Source organism: Cherax quadricarinatus, chromosome 62 (genome assembly GCF_038502225.1).
Source record: "Cherax quadricarinatus isolate ZL_2023a chromosome 62, ASM3850222v1, whole genome shotgun sequence".
NCBI classification, from domain to species: domain Eukaryota; kingdom Metazoa; phylum Arthropoda; class Malacostraca; order Decapoda; family Parastacidae; genus Cherax; species Cherax quadricarinatus.
This window is the reverse complement of record NC_091353.1, coordinates 15088498-15111104: the sequence shown is the minus strand read 5'-3', so window position 1 is coordinate 15111104 and position 22607 is coordinate 15088498. Positions and strand designations below refer to the sequence as shown.

The window sequence follows — 22607 nt, the reverse complement described above, 5'->3', positions numbered from 1 at the left end:
CTGTATCAAAGGTAGATTTAAGGTCAAGGAAGGTAGTGTAGGAGCTGTCAATGTGCAGGGTGAGAAAGGTGGTTATGCAGTGATCAACACTCCAGCCATGCATGAAGCCAAACAGACATTATTTGATTCTGTGCATGAGATGATTTAGAATCTACCTCTCAGATGTTTTTTATACAAAGCAACTACTGTAGTAAGAGATATTTGACAAAATGTATTTTGATTAAGCAAATGTATTGTGATTAGGTTTATTCAGGTATAGGTACATATAAATACAGTTACATGTATTATCATACATAGCAGTAATATATACAAACATTGTCTCTACATCCACAGCAGGATTCGAATCTGCAAACACAAACTCTGTATCAGAGTCCACAGTACTTTACCACAGAGCCAGACCCTAGATGTCTGGGGTCTGATACAGAGTTTGCAGGTTCAAGTCCTGCTGTGGACGTAGAGACAATGTTTGTAAATAATTTTGCCTGTTCGTGAATTGTTAAGCATAGCAGCATATGTGTAGATTACCAAGGATAACCCAAAAAAAGTCAGTGACTTATTTCCATTGGGTTTTGGAATGGGAATGATGAGGCTATTGGTGCATGATTTAGGGAGCTACCCAGTTACATAGCTCATGTTGTATAATTCAAGTGAAAGATTACCTGGTACTCGGCATGACAATCTAAGTACATGTATGCTGTAAGCAAGAGCATCCTTCTAAGGTGATGTGGATTTATCCTTAGTGCAGCATCGAGCTCAAACCTGAGCTTAAAACAAATCAGTCGCTCCCTGGTATCATCTTTGTCCATTAATTTCATTTGTATGGTACAGGGAAGATTGTCATAGCTAAATGTAGCAGCCCAAGCATTGACTAACTTGTTCGCTCTGTGTAGCGGAAGAGGGTGCACAATCTGACCAGTCCTCTTAACTTTAATTCTAGTTATATTCCTGCATGCCCAGCACAGGTGGAAATAAACGTTTCCTTATCCCTGCTGCCCCTGTTTACCTAGCAGTAAGTAGGTACCTAGGTGTTAATTGACTATAGGAGAAGATTAAAGGATTCCGATGGAAATAAGATGGTCCACGATGACACTGACTTCATAGGGTTATCCTGGGTGACTAACCCTCTGGGTTGAAAATTTAAAAAATTCTTATGTAGTGTACAGTATACGTACATATTTATGTTTTGCTTCATAGGAATTTTATGACCACCCTTCAATATTCTTTTTGCATTGCATTAACTCTTTCACTGTCGCAACCCCAAATCCTGAGGTGTCTCCTGGTGTCGCAAAATATTTAAAAAAAAAAATAAAAAAAATTTTTTTCCTATGAAATGATAGAGAATCTTTTCCCGATGGTAATGACACTAAAAGTACGAAATTTAATGGAAAACTTATGGAATTACGCTCTTGTAAAGTTAGCGACCTCGGCAATATTTACGAATCGGTGATTTCGCCCAATTTGAGCCCTATTTTTGGCTAATTCTGTTGTTCCAGCTGACCAAACTCATGACTGTTTCTTTAGAACTCCATTTGTTCTATCGATTGAGTACAAGAAACTGCCCATTTACCGATTTCAACTACCCAATAAAGTGGTCAGAAATTAGCAATTTGTCCAATTTCATGCAAATTAAAAAATGTGTCAATTTCAAAATAGGGTCCAGAATGAACAATGCAGACATTTCTGGCACTAAAATAACATTTTCTCTGTTCATCAGTCAGTCTCCAGGCCCCTATTATAATCCTCTTGCTTTCTATTTTGAATTTTTATTCACCCAAAAAATAGAAGATTTACTGTTATGCAGACTACTGCAATATTGTAATAATTGTATAAATAACATCAACCTATTTGTGACTGCATATTACAATGGCTAGTTGGACATTTATTGGACAATGACATCATTTGTTTACTCTTGAACATTGGCAAAAATCAAACATTTCCCCTACTTTGAACTCCATTTAAAGGTCCTTTTCATAAGAAAACCAATCAAAATCACATCTATTTCTATAATATGTTTTCCATTCTATCAAATGTAACTACGAAAACGAGAATATAAACATAAAAACTATACAAAAATACACCTCAGAGTCGGCGTTTTAATCCAAAAACATGGCCGGAGTTTTTTTTCTCATTATGCACTGCGTGCTGCAGGATTTTTTTTATATGGTGCACACAGACCCATTCTCTCACATGTAGGCCTACCAGCTTTCTCCTGCTTGATTTGAAGCCACTAGAATTTTTGAGCATATATACGTCAAACACATTGGCTCATAAGACGTATATATACAACCGAAACAGTCAAAGGGTTAAGATAAAGGAGGCTGGGCTTATGGAATACAGGGATTCCTTTTTAGGATTGCACAGTTATTTGAACTTGCCATCCCCTTTCTTTGAACCTGAATGTCTCCCATTCCTCCCAGGTGCTGTGTGACTCCTACACTTTCCCATGAATTAATGTTTCTGAGTGACTTGTAATTGTTTGTCCCACAGGAGCCACACCAGAGATAGACCTGAAGGTGGTGACCCGCCTGCAGGAGGTCATTGAGGCACAAAGGGAACAGCTACACAAGACTGAGAACGAGTGCCATCTTAAAGCCACCGAACTCGACAATGTTAGTCTTAAATCTTTATTTTTTTTAGATAAATAAGAGCTCATTGTACTAGTTTTAGAAGGCAGTGTTTTTCACACTGCTGAATAAATGTGTATACAGATACTCCTCACTTAATGGCTTAACTGTTTACCGATTGCTCAGACTTACGACCAGCTGATTTCCTCTGTTTTGTTTATTACAGTATACAGTACACTACTGTATAAACATTTAAAAAAATACTAAAAATGTTATAAGTGGTGCAACCGTGACATTAAAACAGTATCCAAAGATGGTTGACACAGACCCACTACCAGTACAGTAGTATGCTCCTCACTTAGCGACTAATTCACTTACCGACCTACTCTTAGGAACAGAACTCTGTCGTTAAGTGAGGAGTACCTGTATTGATGTTCCACGGGTTCAGGATTTTTTTGGGCTGAGGTCAGTGACCCCTGAAATTATCTGTGATATTATGGTGCAGTGCTGTGATATTTTTGAAGCAGTACCAAGGGATTATGGTGCAATAAAGTAGTATTATGGTGCAGTGCTGTGGTATTATGGTGCAGTACTGTGGTATTATAGCTTAATACTGTGGTATCATGTTGCAATACTGTAATACATGTATTATGGTGATATTATAGTATCATGATTGTACTTGCATCATTAAAATGCTTCATTGTGACATGACAGATGTAGTCTGGTCAAATAAGGTCCTTGCAGAATGACTATAATGTAATAAAAATAAGAGTTAATGACTGAAAAGAGCATTGCTATTCCTCACTACCATCAATGTGTGCATGTACAGACATACCTCGTTAATACAGCTCTCGCTTTAGGGTGCTTCAGTAATACAGCGCTTGTCATTTATGTTCATGTTTATTATTTTAAGCAATTGCCTTGCTCTTTAGATGGTTTTTGGCAATTTTAAATTTGTACATTATTGTTACTTTTGCTCTGTTTTATTAGACCTAGTGCTATTAAATACTTAATAAATAAGAGTGCAAATATGTTTTCAGGCTTTTATATGCACTAGCAAGTGAAAAAAGGTTGTGATTCGCTGTACAGCAGCACTCTGCAGCCCAACTCACCATATTAGTGAGGTATATGCACTTGTATTACATTAATAGCATTAAAAGCAGGTTGTGACCACCATGAAGACAGTTATAGTGTTGTAAACAAATGTTATACTCAAAAAATTTTTTAAATATATTACTCTGTGATGGCACATTGCACCTATTTGTTGATTAATATGTTTGTTTTGACTGCTTGGTACTCCATGAGGAAAGCTCCTTGATGCTGGGCTCTTGATCCAAAGAAATGGACCTGTCCATCCCCCTTTTTCATTGGATTGAACCTGATTATCTTTATTTCTTTCTTGAGGTGTTGTATTACCCCTAAATATACAGTAATAATAATGACTACATGGTAGCTATATTCATTCAATTTATGTGCATGGGAAAGCACTAAACTCTTGACACTTGACAGTAGCATCATATCTGTACCACCATCATATCACCTGTACCAGTGCTAACGAGAGGGAAACACAGGAGACATCGTCAAATCAATAGTACAAAACTCCTAGGTTATAGGTCAGATATCCCTCAGTGCCAGTCGTGAGAAAGAAGTGAATAGTTAAACAGTCAAGGTTAATGTTTTAGTAGCTGACCTATATTCAGCTGACCAGTGTACAGTGAGAGAATCATAGCAGAAAACGCCAAATATATCTATAAACTCAAGGAAAGTCAGGTTGTAGGTGGCGTTACTCCCCTCAGTGTTTTAAAAATGGCTGAGTCAGCAGAACAGGTCAGGAGACAACAACACCACACAACCCCTGATAAATGGAATTGAGGGGGATTTGGAAGGATAAAACCATGGATTAAACCTTTCTGATCTACCAGAATGGAAAGGAGTTAGAAGTTAATTGGGGAAGCCAGACTGTGAAGTGAATGGGAAGGGGAGTGTGTAATAAGGGGTTAACTGTAAGGGTTTTGTGAAGTTAAGGGAAAAGTGAGCAGTGAAGAGGGTTTTGAAGAGGAAATTTTACTAGTAATTCAGTGGTGATTGCTAAAGCAGATACTAAGTGTACTAGGGACTGGAAAAGAGAAATAAATGTTATTGTATATGAGTAAAAGAGCGAAGAGTGAAAATGGCAGGCATTAGGGGGGTACAGGCTGCCATAATTATATTTATATTTCTTCTTCAGTTCCATGAAGAAAGAAATCAGTCATGGGGGCTGGAAAAGGTGAATGGAGTAACAGCGCCCTGGACAGTAAAAGCCCAACAGTTGCCATCCTACCAGAAAAGTAAATATCACTATCACCGCAAGGTATGGCACCACCGCATACCCAAACAAAAACAGTGGCACACAGCTCTTATTGTAGCGCTCTTAAGTGGTGATATCCAAATTAATCCAAGACCTCAAACTAATGTGCAGAGGCAAAACAGACAGATAAATGACGGCGACAATGACGGTCTAGTAGCTAGGAATGATAACCTTAACTCCATATGTAATGCATACATAGGTCAATGTGAGACAATACAGCCATTATTATCTCAAACACTACCAAACAGGTGCATACACTGTACTAAAGTATGCATGAAAAACAGAAAAGGCACCTTATGTAAAATGTGTAAGGGGTGGGTGCATGATGGATGTATGTACAATTATAGCAACGGTGCCAGAATTCATTTTGTGTGTAACAAATGCACTTTGGCACAGTTACCCTTTAGCAGTGATGACATTGATTTACCTAATTTTAATACAAATGACCCATTGCCATATATTGATGAATATGATTGTTTTATGAAAACAGGCCTTCACTTTATTCATGTCAATGCAAGATCACTTCTTCCTAAATTGGCAGAGATTAGGATTCTAGCTAACAAAATTAGGGCGGCAGTTATAACCATCTCTGAATCTTTGTTGGATGATACGGTGACTGACGATGAGGTCAAAATAGATGGTTACAATATAAAACGCTTAGATAGGAACAGAAAGGGTGGTGGAGTATGTGCCTACATTAGAAATGACTTAGCTTACAACCCAAGACCTGATTTAAATAACAATAAACTGGAGATTCTATGGTTTGAAGTGCTGCTTCCTAAGACCAAACCCATCTTAGTAGGAACTAGTTACCGCCCTCCTACCCAGGACCAGTTCTTAGAAGACTTTTCCAGAGTCTTGTCCGGAGTTGAAAACAATTGCGAGACAATAATACTGGGCGACTTCAATATCTGTTTTCAGCAGCAAAATAACGGGCTATGCAAAAGGTATAAGCAAATTCTAGGATTAAATAGTTACACTCAACTAATTAATACTCCAACCCGGATCACACAGTTCTCAGCCACCCTAATTGACCACATACTTTGTAACCGCTCTGAGAACATTAGCCAGTCAGGCGTCATTACCACAGGTCTTAGTGATCATTTCATCATTTACTGCACCAGGAAAATCACTAGGGATAGGATAGGCCTACACAGGACAATAAAAATGAGGTCAACTAGAAACTACAGTAAAGAAACACTGGTAAATAGGCTACACAATTGTGACTGGACAGAGATAACAAGTTGCACGGATGTAAACGATGCCTGGGAAAAATTCAAAACAATGTTCACTACCATCCTTGATTATATTGCACCAGTTAAAGAGGTTAGGATTAAACGAAGAACTGAACCCTGGATGACTACTGAGATATTAGATAATATGAAATTCAGAGACCAGCTGCTAAAAAGATTTAAAGCAAACAGACAGGATATTGCAGCACTAAATGAATTCCAAAGGGTGAGGAACAGAGTACAGAGACTTATAAAAGGAGCAAAGGCAAAGCACTATTGCTCAAAAATTGAAGAGTATAAGCATAACCCCAGAAAGCTCTGGCAACAACTAAAACAGTTGGGGTATAGCCATAAGCCAGTAGATAGGTCTAACATAGTACTCACTATCGATAAAGAGGTATGCCACGAAACATCTAAGGTGGCAAATTGCTTTAATTCATACTACACATCTGTTGCATCAACACTAGTAAGTAAACTACCAGCTGCATCAAATACCTTTAACACAGACTCTGGTAAGTTTCAAACATACTATACCAATAAAGGGGTAACCCCAAACAGTTGTCAACTAGTAAGTGTATCTCATGACTTTATTCAAAAAGAACTAAGCAGGTTAAACCCAACTAAGAGCACAGGCCCTGATAACATCCCGTCTAAGTTCCTAAAAGATGGTGCTTCTGAACTGTCAATCCCTATTGCTCACATAATAAATCTATCAATCACCACTAATACCGTACTGGAGGGGTTCAAGGAGGCCAGAGTTACTCCTATCTTCAAGAAAAATAGTAGGTCTGATGTAAGCAACTATAGGCTGCCTGCCTGCACATATCAAAGCCAGTCATAGCATGAACCAGTTCAAGAAGAGTGCCAAAAGGTGTCTGATGAATGTAGCTACAGAAAGGGAGGGGAATGATTTTCTATTTTTTAGCTAACATACGTGTAAATTTTACCTTATTCCTAGTAATGACCCTCGTATTGTAGATAGTCTTAATGACCTTGGTGAAGTAGATAGTCTTTTTAGTATGATAATAAGATGTTATCTTCATTGTAGAATAATAAAAAATATTATAACCTTTATATTATAATAATAAGGTAAAAGGACCCCAATGGAAATAAGTCACTGTCTGACTTTTTTGGGTTATCCTAGGTTCTCTACACATATGCTGCTATGTATGATAATTATATGTAACTGTATTTGTGTATACCTGAATAAACTTACTTACTTACTTACTTAACTCATAGGGGTGATAGTGCCTGGGGCATGTGAGGTACTAAAATTTGGTATAAAGAAAGGGGGGAGGGTTAAATAGAGGGGGGGATGTTACATTTTAGAGGGTATTTATAATGATAGAATTACCGACAGTATTTTAGGCAAAAGGACCCTAGTGCAACTAATGCAACATTTTATTGTGGCAACGTTTCACTCTCCAGGAGCTTTGTCATGTCTTAATGGCTTGACAAAGGTTCTGGAGAGCGAAACATTGCCACAATAAAATGTTGCATTAGTTACACATAACCTTTTGCCTAAAATTTCAGAGGGTATTCTGAATTGCAATGTCTATGCACTTTTGGCAAGAAACCATCTAATGAATGATGGTGACTGTTTCCTTAATTCTGCTTTTTTGGACCAAGAGTATAACACCAGCATCAGGGCACTCCTCCTTCAAGGAGGGAAAAATTAAATGAGTATACCATACTCTTAGTTAATGCACTCACAAATATTTTGTATAGTTGATAGATACTCAGAAAATCTCAATGAACCTTTGACATGCTACAAGTTAAAACATTCAGACACACTCTTGAGCTTAATTGACACATGTTAGTTAAAAACAAAATTCAAGTATGTCTGCATTCATCGTATTACAGCCACTCCTCACTTAGCGATGTACTTGTATACCAACGACTTTGACTTACGACGGGCTCTCTGAGCAGTATGCATACCTAAATAATGAATATAAGAGCTGATTTCCTCTATTCTGTTTATTACAGTATACATTTAAAATTATACCAGAAATGTTATAAATAGTGCAAATGTGACATTAAAACAATATCAGTGATGGTTGACACATACCCAGTACCACTATAGTATGCTCTTCACTTAGTGATGAATTCATTTACTGACGTGGTCTTAGGAACGGAACTCTGTCGTTAAGTGAGGAGAGGCTGTATTTTAACCCTTTGACTGTTTTGGTCGTATATATACGTCTTACGAGTCAGTGTTTCGGACGTATATGTACTCAATAATTCTAGCGGCTTCAAATCAAGCAGGAGAAAGCTGGTAGGCCCACATGTGAGAGAATGGGTCTGTGTGGTCAGTGTGCACCACATAAAAAAATCCTGCAGTACACAGTGCATAATGAGAAAAAAAAAACTTTTTTTGGATTAAAACGCCGACTTTGAGGTGTATTTTCTTATAGTATTTATCGTTGTATTCCTGTTTTCATGGTCTCAGGTGATAAAATGGAAAACATATTATAGAAATAGAGATGATTTTCATTACTTTCATGATGAAAACGACCTTGAAATTGAGCTCAAAATAGCAGAAATGTTCGATTTTTACCAATGTTCAGGAGTAAGCAAATTACACCACACGTCCAATACACGTCAACTGGGGAGTCTAATATTCTTTCACTAGTGCACTGATATTATTTATACCATTTTTACAATAATGCAGTAGTCTGCATAACAGTAAATTTTGTATTTTTTGTATGAATAAAAAATCAAAATAGAAAGCCTAGAGACGTGACTAATGAACAGAGGATATGTTATTTTAGTGTCAAGAATGTCTACATTGTTTATTCTGGACCCTATTTTGAAATTGGCATCTTTTTTAATTTGCATGAAATTGACCAAATTGCCAATTTCTGACCACTTTATTTGGTAGTTCAAATCGGTAAATGGGCAGTTTCTTGTTTTCAATTGATAAAAAAAAAAAAAATGGAGCTCTAAAGAAATAGCTATGAGTTTGGTCAACTGGAAAAATGGAATTGGGCAAAAACAGGGCTCAAAGTCGGCGAAATCGCCGATGCATAAATGTTGCCGAGACCGCTAACTTCGCGGGAGCGTAATTCCGTGAGTTTTTGACCAAATTTCGTACTTTTGGTGTCATTACCATCGGGAAAAGATTCTCTATCATTTCATAAGAAAAAATAATTTTTCTTTTCCAAAAATTTTGCGTCAAAGAATGACAGTTTCAGAAAGGGGCTTGCAACAGTCAAAGGGTTAAACAGATCTAAAGAAAAATTCAAGTATGAGTAATAGCGCACAAAATGCATGATAAAGGAAAAACAGGAAAAGTTGGTAGATGGTTCTATAACTTTCTGACATGTAAAGAGAACACAAAGAGTAATAGTAAACAGAGTAAAATCTGAGGCAGCTACAGTGAAAAGCTCTGTTCCACAAGGTACAGTACTCACTCCATCCTGTTCCTCATCCTCATATCTGACATAGACAGAGATATAAGCCATAGCTCCGTGTCTTCTTTTGCGGATGACACCTGAATTGCCATGACAGTGACCTGCATTGAAGACATAGCAAAACTCTAAGTGGACATCAACCAAATCTTCAAATGGGCCACTTAAAACAATATGAAGTTCAATGAAGAGAAATTTCAACTACTCAAATATGGAAAACTTGAGGAAATTAAAACTATCAGGGTACTCTACAAATTCTAACCATACAGTAGAGCGAAAAAGTAATGTGAAGGACCTGGGAGTGATAATGTCAGAGGTTCTCACCTTCAAAGACCACAACAATGTATCTATTGCATCTGCTGGAAAAATGACAGGATGGATAATGAGAACCTTCAAAACTAGGGACGCCAAGCCCATGATGATTCTCTTCAAATCGCTTGTTCTCTCTAGGCTGGAATACTTCTGTACACTAACTGCCCCCTTCAAAGCTGGCGACATTGCTGACCTGGAGAGTGTACAAAGAGCTTTCAAGGCACACATTAATGTGATAAGGCACCTAAATTGCTGGGAATGATTGAAGTCCCTTGATTTGTATTCCCTGGAACATAGGTGAGAGAGATACATGATAATATACATAACAAAAAAGGCACAATACCGTGACTGGAACGATACACAAATAACCCGCACATAGAAAAGAGGAGCTTACGACGACGTTTCGATCCGACTTGGACCATTTACAAAGTCACACTAACCAGAAGTGGAGCAGGACGGGTATATATAGGCAGGAAGAGGTAGTGGTGGTAGTAGTAGAAGCAGTAGTGGTGGTAGTAGTAGAAGCAGTAGTGGGGGTAGTAGTAGAAGCAGTAGTGGTGGTAGTAGTAGAAGCAGTAGTGGTGGTAGTAGTAGAAGCAGTAGTGGTGGTAGTAGTAGAAGCAGTAGTGGTGGTAGTAGTAGAAGCAGTAGTGGTGGTAGTAGTAGAAGCAGTAGTGGTGGTAGTAGTAGAAGCAGTAGTGGTGGTAGTAGTAGAAGCAGTAGTGGTGGTAGTAGTAGAAGCAGTAGTGGTGGTAGTAGTAGAAGCAGTAGTGGTGGTAGTAGTAGAAGCAGTAGTGGTGGTAGTAGTAGAAGCAGCAGTAGTAGCAGTAGCAGTAGCAGTAGTAGTAGCAGTAGCAGTAGTAGCAGTAGCAGTAGTAGCAGTAGCAGTAGCAGTATTAGTAGTAGCAGTATTAGTAGTAGCAGTATTAGTAGTAGCAGTATTAGTAGTAGCAGTATTAGTAGTAGCAGTATTAGTAGTAGCAGTATTAGTAGTAGCAGTATTAGTAGTAGTAGTAGTAGCAGTAGTAGTAGCAGTAGTAGTAGTAGTAGTAGTAGTAGTAGCAGTAGTAGTAGTAGCAGTAGTAGCAGTAGCAGTAGTAGCAGTAGCAGCAGTAGTAGTAGTATTAGTAGTAGTAGTGGTGGTGGTGGTGGTAGTAGTAGTAGTAGTAGTAGTGGGGAATTAAGGAGGAGGAGCCAGTCAAATACAAAGAAAGGGGAGCACTGCAAGGGAGCTAGGTGCCCACAGAGGGAGAGCAAGTGCACAGAGGTGGGGGGAAGGGGAAGTGATGAAATAAATAATGAAGGAACAGAAACACGAGACAGAAGAAAGAAAGACAACCCAGAGGAGAAAAAAGAAGGAAAGAGGAAAGGGGAAGAGGGAGAAGAAGAAAAAGAAAAAATGAGGAATCAGGTTAAGTCACGGGTGTTCTGAAGTTGGGAGCATTTTGCAATGTAGTGGGAGAAGAAGGCATCTACAGAGACGAAGCCAGGACTAAGATTCATACAAGGAAAGTTGTGTATTAGAGAGGATTCAACTAGACTGCGACTGTTAGAGTTGGAAGTAGGGAAGACAGTTTTAGCGGAAGACCAGTCAATAGGATGGCTGTGATCTCTGACATGACAGAACAGAGCATTGTTAGTGTCGGCAAGCCTAACACTATTTTTGTGCTCCCTAAGTCTGTCAGAAAGAGATCGACCAGTTTCTCCAAAGTACAGTGGACCCTCGCCTAACAAACGCATCGCATAATGTTAAATTCGCCAAACGTTACATTTTAACGCTAACTTTTGCCTCGGCTAATGCTAAAAAACTCGCCTAACGATATTCGTTCTCAGATACCAATTAATATCATTAGGTGAGGGTCCACTGTATTGAAGAGGACAGGAGGAGCAAGAAATAGAGTAGACACCAGGAACATCTGTAGAGGGAGGAGAGGTATGAACGAGATTAGTGCGAAGAGTGTTAGTCTGGCGGTAAGTAAGCTTGATGTCTAAGGGATGGAAAGAATTGTTGAGATTAGAAAGACCAGAAATGTAGGGAAGGCAGAGGACAGAAGTGTTCCCAGGAGTGGAGAGTTTGGGAGAGAAGAAATTACGTTTAGCACGTGAGAGGGCAGAGTCTATGAAATGGGAAGGGTAGCCAAGACGGGGAAACGAATTATGAAGAGTGGAAATTTCTGCTGGAAGGAACTGAGGATCACAGATGCGGAGGGCATGGAGAAAGAGGGAGATAAGAACACTTTTCTTGACAGGGGAAGCATGATAGGAAAAGTAGTGAATGTACATGCCACTGTGCATAGGTTTTCAGTAAACGGAAAAGGAAAAACCTGTATCTGAGCGGTGGACATAAACATCAAGGAAAGGAAGCAAGGAATTAGATTCCCATTTAGCTTTAAACTTAATGGAAGGGGCAAGATTATTAAGAGTTTCAAGAAAAGGTTGGAAGAGACGAGTCATGAGGTCACAGAGCAAAGATGTCATCCACATAGCACAGCCAGAGTGAAGGTTGCACATCGCTGGTAGGAAGAAGAACAGTCTCGAAGTATTCCATATAAAGATAAGCAAGGACAGGAGAGAGAGGAGAGCCCATAGTGACACCGAAGGTTTGAGGATATTTCCCTTGGAAGGAAAAGGAGTTAGAGTCCACACAAGAGGCGGATAAGATCAAGAAAGACATCAATAGGTATAGGGAGATGTAGAAACCCTTCATGGGCCTTCTCTCTACACAACTTTCCTTGTACAGTGGAACCTCAAAAATCGAACGTATCACATATCGAACGTTTCGAAAATAGGACCATTTTTTCGGACAAACTGTGTCCCTATTATTGAACTCGCCCCTATTTTCGGACCGCCGGGTACGGGACCTGTCTGCTGGCCCGCTCTGTCCGCGTCCCCGCGCAGGCGCCGTGAGCAGTCTAGCTTTGTTTATGCTTGAGTGAACACTAACCTGCACTCTCATTCACGCATTTTACGATTATTTCGTTGTGTTTAGTGCTTGTGGGACTGTGAAATAAGCTGCCATGGGCCCAAAGAAACTTGCTAGTGGTACCCCTGTGGTAAAGAAAGTGAGAAACACCATAGATGTGAAGAAGGAAATAATACAGAAGTATGAGAGTGGTGCGAGACTTGTTGAGCTTGCCAGGGTGTATGGGGAAAACAAGTTGACCATCGGTTCTATCCTGTCAAAGAAAGAAATCAAGGAAGCTGATGTTGCGAAAGGTGTTAATATAGGGAGTGGATGAGGTGCCGCCTTCAAAGATTAAGGAGATTTGTGCCAAGTGGAATGATGTCCAAATGTTTGTGCAGAAGTACCACCCTGAGCAAGCTGAAACAAGCCATCTTTGCAACAAGTTCAGTGACAGAACCATGTCCCATTTTAAGGAAATGTTAAAGAGGCACCAGAAACAGAGGACTGTGGACAGTTATTTTGTGAGACAGGGGTCCAGTGATTCTCAAGCTGGTCCTAGTGGCATTAAAAGACAGAGAAGGGAAGTAACCCCAGAGAGGGCTTTACCTGAAGTCCTCATGGAGGGGGATTCTCCTTCCAAACACTAACCCCAACTCCCCCTCTCCTCCTCCCTATCTTCCAGATTCCATCACCAATCTTCAATAAAGGTAAGTAAAAATGTTATTTTATATGTATTACTATACATAATTAAAAACTATAGTATTTGTTGTATGTAAAACTGTAATTAATCTCTATAAAATGTATTTTTGTGAATATTTTTGGGTTTCTGGAACGGATTAATTGTATTTCCATTATTTCTTATGGGAAATATTGCTTTGAATTTCAGATTTTTCGAATTTAGAACTAGCTCCTGGAACAGATTAAGTTCGATTTTTGAGGTTCCACTGTATGAATCTGAGTTCTGGCTTTGTCTCTGTAGATGCCTTCCTCTCCCACTACATTGTAAAATGCTCCCAACTTCAGAACACCCGTGGCTTAACCTGATTCCTCATTTTTTTCTTTTTCTTCTTCTCCCTCTTCCCCTTTCCTCTTTCCTTCCTTTTTCTCCTCTGGGTTGTCTTTCTTTCTTCTGTCTCTTGTTTCTGTTCCTTCATTATTTATTTCATCACTTCCCCTTCCCCCCACCTCTGTGCACTTGCTCTCCCTCTGTGGGCACCTAGCTCCCTTGCAGTGCTCCCCTTTCTTTGTATTTGACTGGCTCCTCCTCCTTAATTCCCCACTACTACCACTGCTGCTGCTGCTGCTGCTGCTGCCGCCGCCGCCGCCGCCGCCGCCGCCGCCGCCGCCGCCGCCGCTGCCGCCTCTTCCTGCCTATATATACCCGTCCTGCTCCACTTCTGGTTAGTGTGACTTTGTAAATGGTCCAAGTCAGATCTAAACATCATCATAAGCTCCTCTTTTCTATGTGCGGGTTATTTGTGTATGATAATATACACTTATAGGTAGTAGGTTGGTAGACAGCAACCACCCAGGGAAGTACTACCGTCCTGCCAGATGACTGTGAAACAAAAACCTGTAACTGTTTGCATGATGGTAGGATTGCTGGTTTCTTTTTCTGTCTCATAAACACGCTAAGATAACAGGGATATCTTGCTACTCCTACTTACACCTTGGTCACACTTCACAGACACGCACATGCATATATATATATACATACATCTAGGTTTTTCTCCTTTTTCTAAATAGCTCTTGTTCTTTTTTATTTCTTCTATTGTCCATGGGGAAGTGGAAAAGAATCTTTCCTCCGTAAGCCATGCGTGTCGTATGAGGCGACTAAAATGCCGGGAGCAATGGGCTAGTAACCCCTTCTCCTGTATACAATTACTAAAAAAGAGAAGAAGAAAAACTTTATAAAACTGGGTTGCTTAAATGTGCGTGGATGTAGTGCGGATGACAAGAAACAGATGATTGCTGATGTTATGAATGAAAAGAAGTTGGATGTCCTGGCCCTAAGCGAAACAAAGCTGAAGGGGGTAGGAGAGTTTCAGTGGGGGGAAATAAATGGGATTAAATCTGGAGTATCTGAGAGAGTTAGAGCAAAGGAAGGGGTAGCAGTAATGTTAAATGATCAGTTATGGAAGGAGAAAAGAGAATATGAATGTGTAAATTCAAGAATTATGTGGATTAAAGTAAAGGTTGGATGCGAGAAGTGGGTCATAATAAGCGTGTATGCACCTGGAGAAGAGAGGAATGCAGAGGAGAGAGAGAGATTTTGGGAGATGTTAAGTGAATGTATAGGAGCCTTTGAACCAAGTGAGAGAGTAATTGTGGTAGGGGACTTGAATGCTAAAGTAGGAGAAACTTTTAGAGAGGGTGTGGTAGGTAAGTTTGGGGTGCCAGGTGTAAATGATAATGGGAGCCCTTTGATTGAACTTTGTATAGAAAGGGGTTTAGTTATAGGTAATACATATTTTAAGAAAAAGAGGATAAATAAGTATACACGATATGATGTAGGGCGAAATGACAGTAGTTTGTTGGATTATGTATTGGTAGATAAAAGACTGTTGAGTAGACTTCAGGATGTACATGTTTATAGAGGGGCCACAGATATATCAGATCACTTTCTAGTTGTAGCTACACTGAGAGTAAAAGGTAGATGGGATACAAGGAGAATAGAAGCATCAGGGAAGAGAGAGGTGAAGGTTTATAAACTAAAAGAGGAGGCAGTTAGGGTAAGATATAAACAGCTATTGGAGGATAGATGGGCTAATGAGAGCATAGGCAATGGGGTCGAAGAGGTATGGGGTAGGTTTAAAAATGTAGTGTTAGAGTGTTCAGCAGAAGTTTGTGGTTACAGGAAAGTGGGTGCAGGAGGGAAGAGGAGCGATTGGTGGAATGATGATGTAAAGAGAGTAGTAAGGGAGAAAAAGTTAGCATATGAGAAGTTTTTACAAAGTAGAAGTGATGCAAGGAGGGAAGAGTATATGGAGAAAAAGAGAGAAGTTAAGAGAGTGGTGAAGCAATGTAAAAAGAGAGCAAATGAGAGAGTGGGTGAGATGTTATCAACAAATTTTGTTGAAAATAAGAAAAAGTTTTGGAGTGAGATTAACAAGTTAAGAAAGCCTAGAGAACAAATGGATTTGTCAGTTAAAAATAGGAGAGGAGAGTTATTAAATGGAGAGTTAGAGGTATTGGGAAGATGGAAGGAATATTTTGAGGAATTGTTAAATGTTGATGAAGATAGGGAAGCTGTGATTTCGTGTATAGGGCAAGGAGGAATAACATCTTGTAGGAGTGAGGAAGAGCCAGTTGTGAGTGTGGGGGAAGTTCGTGAGGCAGTAGGTAAAATGAAAGGGGGTAAGGCAGCCGGGATTGATGGGATAAAGATAGAAATGTTAAAAGCAGGTGGGGATATAGTTTTGGAGTGGTTGGTGCAGTTATTTAATAAATGTATGGAAGAAGGTAAGGTACCTAGGGATTGGCAGAGAGCATGCATAGTTCCTTTGTATAAAGGCAAAGGGGATAAAAGAGAGTGCAAAAATTATAGGGGGATAAGTCTGTTGAGTGTACCTGGTAAAGTGTATGGTAGAGTTATAATTGAAAGAATTAAGAGTAAGACGGAGAATAGGATAGCAGATGAACAAGGAGGCTTTAGGAAAGGTAGGGGGTGTGTGGACCAGGTGTTTACAGTGAAACATATAAGTGAACAGTATTTAGATAAGGCTAAAGAGGTCTTTGTGGCATTTATGGATTTGGAAAAGGCGTATGACAGGGTGGATAGGGGGGCAATGTGGCAGATGTTGCAAGTGTATGGTGTAGGAGGTAGGTTACTGAAAGCAGCGAAGAGTTTTTACGAGGATAGTGAGGCTCAAGTTAGAGTATGTAGGAAAGAGGGAAATTTTTTCCCAGTAAAAGTAGGCCTTAGACAAGGATGTGTGATGTCACCGTGGTTGTTTAATATATTTATAGATGGGGTTGTAAGAGAAGTAAATGCGAGGGTCTTGGCAAGAGGCGTGGAGTTAAAAGATAAAGAATCACACACAAAGTGGGAGTTGTCACAGCTGCTCTTTGCTGATGACACTGTGCTCTTGGGAGATTCTGAAGAGAAGTTGCAGAGATTGGTGGATGAATTTGGTAGGGTGTGCAAAAGAAGAAAATTAAAGGTGAATACAGGAAAGAGTAAGGTTATGAGGATAACAAAAAGATTAGGTGATGAAAGATTGAATATCAGATTGGAGGGAGAGAGTATGGAGGAGGTGAACGTATTCAGATATTTGGGAGTGGACGTGTCAGCAGATGGGTCTATGAAAGATGAGGTGAATCATAGAATTGATGAGGGAAAAAGAGTGAGTGGTGCACTTAGGAGTCTGTGGAGACAAAGAACTTTGTCCTTGGAGGCAAAGAGGGGAATGTATGAGAGTATAGTTTTACCAACGCTCTTATATGGGTGTGAAGCGTGGGTGATGAATGTTGCAGCGAGGAGAAGGCTGGAGGCAGTGGAGATGTCATGTCTGAGGGCAATGTGTGGTGTGAATATAATGCAGAGAATTCGTAGTTTGGAAGTTAGGAGGAGGTGCGGGATTACCAAAACTGTTGTCCAGAGGGCTGAGGAAGGGTTGTTGAGGTGGTTCGGACATGTAGAGAGAATGGAGCGAAACAGAATGACTTCAAGAGTGTATCAGTCTGTAGTGGAAGGAAGGCGGGGTAGGGGTCGGCCTAGGAAGGGTTGGAGGGAGGGGGTAAAGGAGGTTTTGTGTGCGAGGGGCTTGGACTTCCAGCAGGCATGCGTGAGCGTGTTTGATAGGAGTGAATGGAGACAAATGGTTTTTAATACTTGACGTGCTGTTGGAGTGTGAGCAAAGTAACATTTATGAAGGGATTCAGGGAAACCGGCAGGCCGGACTTGAGTCCTGGAGATGGGAAGTACAGTGCCTGCACTCTGAAGGAGGGGTGTTAATGTTGCAGTTTAAAAACTGTAGTGTAAAGCACCCTTCTGGCAAGACAGTGATGGAGTGAATGATGGTGAAAGTTTTTCTTTTTCGGGCCACCCTGCCTTGGTGGGAATCGGCCGGTGTGATAATAAAATTAAAAATAAAATAAATATACACTTGGAAAATCCTAGAGGGATTAGTACCAAACTAGCACATGAAAATCACTCCCTATGAAAGCAAAAGACTCGACAGGAGATGCAACATTCCCCCGATGAAAAGCAGGGGCGCCACGAGTACACTGAGAGACAATACAGTAAGTGTCAGGGGCCCAAAACTGTTCATCTGTCTCCCAGCATACATAAGGGGGATTACCAATAGACCCCTGACTTTCTTCAAGAAGGCACTGGACAGGTATCTAAAGTCAGTACCTGACCAACCGGGCTGTGATTTGTACGTCAGTTTGCGTGCAGCCAGCAGTAACAGCTTGGTTGATCAGACCCTGATCCACTACGAGTCCTGGTCTCAGACCAGGCCACAGGGGCGTTGACTCCCGAAGCCCTCTCCAGGTCTCCAGGTATGTCTATGTTCATTGTATTGTTTAAAACACATTGGGCAAGCAGGATTTGAAGACTGTATGGAAAACATATAATTGCAATTTGTTTTTCACTTACATTACATTGTCTCATATTTTCAGTTAAAGTCACAGCTAGAAAAGGTGAACCATGTTAATCGTGAGCTGCGTCGCCGGCAGCGAACAAACGCTACACAGATGCGATCCTTGATTGATGAGCGGGCTGAGCTGCAGGCTGCACTGCAGGAGGAGACTCGTGCTGTTACCATCCTCAGGCAGAGATTGGGATTGGCTCAGAAGGAAAATGAAGATCTGGCTAGTTCCAGTGTGAGTCTTAATGCCACCTACTCTTTTATCTCTCTTGTATTTGCTTCTGTGGCTATTTTCTTATCATTCCAACTAAAACAATGGCCTGGGGCTGTATTTTCTGGGAAAAACAATACAGTATATGCAGTTAAACCCAAAAATTTATCCTATATAATCCACATGATTCAATCTGATTACTCAACATGTGGCTAAAGGCCACTTCTTGCTTAGCTTCAATTATTCACATTTTTTAATGTTGCCATTATTTTGGGTTAACAATCCCTAAATTGAAACTAACCATAGGATTTAATTCAAAATGTACTTTCTTTCTGAATGTTAGTATTTAGCAGATAAGAACATTACAGTGGACCCTCGAATTTCATCATCCCTTTTCTGTATGTAAAACTATAGTTATTCTCTATAAAATGTATTTTTTGTTAATGTTTTTGGGTGTCTGGAATGGATTAATTGGATTTACGTTATTTCTTATGGGAAATATTAACAAAAAATACATTTTATAGTTTTACATACAGAAAAGGGATGATGAAATTCGAGGGTCCACTGTATTTAGATATATGTACAACAGTTACAAAAATTTTAAATGTTAAAATGCTAAATTTACTAATATCTGAAATTTCAGGCTGCATGTCACCTTCAGAAGTAGAACCCCTGCAGATTATGGCTTTCAGCTGTATATAGTGGAAGGTTGAACTTGGTGTCACATTCACAAAGATACAAACAATCAAACAACATCAATCATTGAACATAATTATTTACACACTAATGATATTTTAAAACTCCTCTTCCTTAAAGCGATCAAGATACTCTTGTAAATTTTCTTGAATGCATTCCACTTTGTTATTGTTACCTATTTCCTCTGTTTTGGATCCTTATTCACTCTTGGAACCGTAATTTTAGTATCAGTATATTACTACTACTACTACTAGTACTACTACTAGTACGACTACTAGTACTACTACTACTAGTACTACTACTACTAGTACTACTACTAGTACAACTACTAGTACTACTACTACTAGTACTACTACTACTAGTACTACTACTACTACTACTGCTACTACTAGTACTACTACTACTAGTACTACTACTACTAGTACTACTACTACTACTAGTACTACTACTAGTACTACTACTACTAGTACTACTACTACTAGTATTACTACTACTACTAGTACTACTACTAGTACTACTACTACTAGTACTACTAGTAGTACTACTACTACTACTAGTACTAGTACTACTACTACTACTATTACTACCACCACCACCACCACTACTACCACCACCACCACCACCACCACCACCACTACTGCTACAACTACTGCTGCTTGTATTACTGAAACTATAAAAGCTACAAAAACAATAATTTTTAATTTGTGGTACATAAATATTATGAGTCAATTTCCAATTAGTGTACAGATTAAAAAAACAACTAAGCATGTGCAGCATTTGGGGCAAACTTAAACTAATACTGAACTATAAATGATTTATATAACTTAAGGAATGGATGGCCATGCTGACAAAGTAAGATTCATTCGACTAGTTGGATGAATTTTACATCATCCAAATAGTAGTTGGACAAATTTTCTCATTCAGCTAGTTGGATGAATGTTATTTGATTAGTATGATAGTGGCAATTCCAGTTTTTAATTACTCTGTATTAAGCTGTGGGAACACTACTAATCATTTTCAGCTTTTAGATTGTTAAGTGTAATACTATACAATCTTTTGAGGGCTGGCTTCACTGGAAGTGTTGTAGAAGCAAGGAAATTGTAAGTTGATTCACCACTTAAATTACTGTATTTTATGGTGAACAAGATGCTCCTGTGTTGAGGACGCCACTCTCTCCTCTTACCCTAATTCTGACTGGCTAAGTTTTGGAAAAAAAAAAGATAAAAGATACTTTGGCCTCCATGACGCTAGGTAAATTTGAGACCTTGGGAAAAAAACGGCATCTTTGATTCTGTAAAATGCAGTATACAGTGGACCCCCGGTTAACGATATTTTTTCACTCCAGAAGTATGTTCAGGTGCCAGTACTGACCGAATTTGTTCCCATAAGGAATATTGTGAAGTAGATTAGTCCATTTCAGACCCCCAAACATACACGTACAAATGCACTTACATAAATACACTTACATAATTGGTCACATTTGGAGGTGATTGTTATGCGGGGGTCCACTGTATACTGTACTGTACTGCATTTTTTAGTTCAAAAGTTCTAAAGAAATAATACTAGGATTTTTTTGTTTGTTTTTTAACATGCTGGGCATCTCCCGCTGAGGCAGGATTGCCCAAAAAAGAATGAAACACTCTCACCATCATTCAACACTTTCACCATCATTCATACATAATCACTGTCTTTGCAGAGGTTCCCAATATCCCAAACCCCTCCTTTAACATGCAGGCATTGTACTTCCCACCTCCAGGACTCAAGTCCAGCTAACCAGTTTCCCTGAATCCTTGATTATTTTGATATAGTTGAGAATATGAATGAACCTTATTTACTTATGATGTGTTTATCATAACTTTTCAGACTGATAGCTTGGACCTTACAAACAAGTTGGTGTTTGATCGAGATGATCCAAACAGGCCTCGATTCACAATGACCGAGCTCAAGGAGATTCTCTACGAACGCAACGAACTCAAAGCCCGTGTGTCTGATCTGGAAGATGAACTGGAAATGTATAGGCCCAAGGACGAGCGACAGTACGTAGTGCGCGAAAGTCTTTTTCATTCTGCATGCAACGTGTGTGCCACAGTGACTCTGATTCAGCTCACCCTATTTGTTGCCCGGCTGATCCTTGCATGCCTGGCAGTGACCCATAGGCCATAATGAGTGCATTTAGGATGGACCAGGATGAGTAGCGCTTGCTCAGTGGGAAAAATCTTAGTTTAATTTTCTTAGACTCGTAGATTAGAACTGCTTCCATGACTGCTGAAGGGAATCAGTAAGTCGGAGGAGTAATAAAAAACACCAGTTTGATAACAAACTATTAGAACCTAATATCCTTTTTTCATTTTCATATGAAGGCTAACTTTTAATATCACAAAGTGATGTTCTAAACATGGTCCAGATTTATCTTGCGTTGTCTCGTGTACCTGTGATAGATGCGTAACTTAAAGGATCAAACTTAGATAAGAAGCTACTAGTGCAACTAATAACATTTAACTGTGCCACAACATTAGTTTCTATAACAAGGATGTGATAAAGCTGTACAAGCTAACTTTCATAAGTGCCTTACTATACAATTAAGGGGAACTTCCTAAACTAAGTGCCAAGCATTGTTATTGTAAAATGTGGATGCTATATTTTTATGTTTAAATGGTTTATATATAAAGCATATTCGGTATATATATTATTGTATTTAAATCAACAAGATGCTAATACTAGTCTAAGTCAATATAGTTTAACACAATATTGACATACACCGTCCGTTTTGACTTACATCAGATGCTGGCTATGTGGGGCTGAGATAGGTATGAAGAGGGATGACCTACACACATCTCTCATGCCTAGTTAGGTTTTGGGTTTGTATCCAAAAAATACAACATTATTAGCTTGTAACTATACCAGTTACATTTTTTAAACTCAGGTACTTTAATTGATTCCTTGAAAGCTTGAAAATCGTATGATTTGTGCTTTGCTTTTCACTGCAGTATTGATATAGCCACTACTGTGTTGTAGATATTTTTTTGTAGTCTACAAAAAGGTGTTATGTCTTTGACAGAACATCTTCAATATCATTGATATTGAGTTCAAAACCTTTCTCCTGCTGTCTTTTTGAGAATTAAATTAGAGGAGGGTTCTGCTTGTTAAAAATATGTATAGACTGTTTTATCGTTTCTTTCAACTAGTTGGCCATTTCTCGTCAAGGTAGAGTGATCAAGGAAAGAATTTGCATTTGTGCTTCTGGTAAAACAGATTCAGGTCAAGGGTTAAGCTGCTCACCCCTCCCTTCACTCTTGTCATTTTAGGTCACCTGCTTTATAATGCGCATGGCTTACA

The 22607-nt window shown here is 39.3% G+C and overlaps 1 protein-coding gene across 6 annotated transcripts in view; it reads left to right on the top strand.

Moving 5' to 3' along the window:
- Rilpl (Rab interacting lysosomal protein like) overlaps window positions 1–22607 on the top strand; it is a gene marked incomplete at its 5' end in the record, with an annotated part of 507005 nt that overhangs the window by 20936 nt on the left and 463462 nt on the right. For 5 of the 6 annotated variants that reach the window (XM_070098456.1, XM_053774593.2, XM_053774591.2 and 2 more), the window contains 3 exon segments: window positions 2488–2609; window positions 18396–18599; window positions 21135–21307. In XM_070098456.1, coding sequence (XP_069954557.1) covers window positions 2488–2609; window positions 18396–18599; window positions 21135–21307 — 499 coding nt within the window. 6 annotated transcript variants of the gene reach the window in all.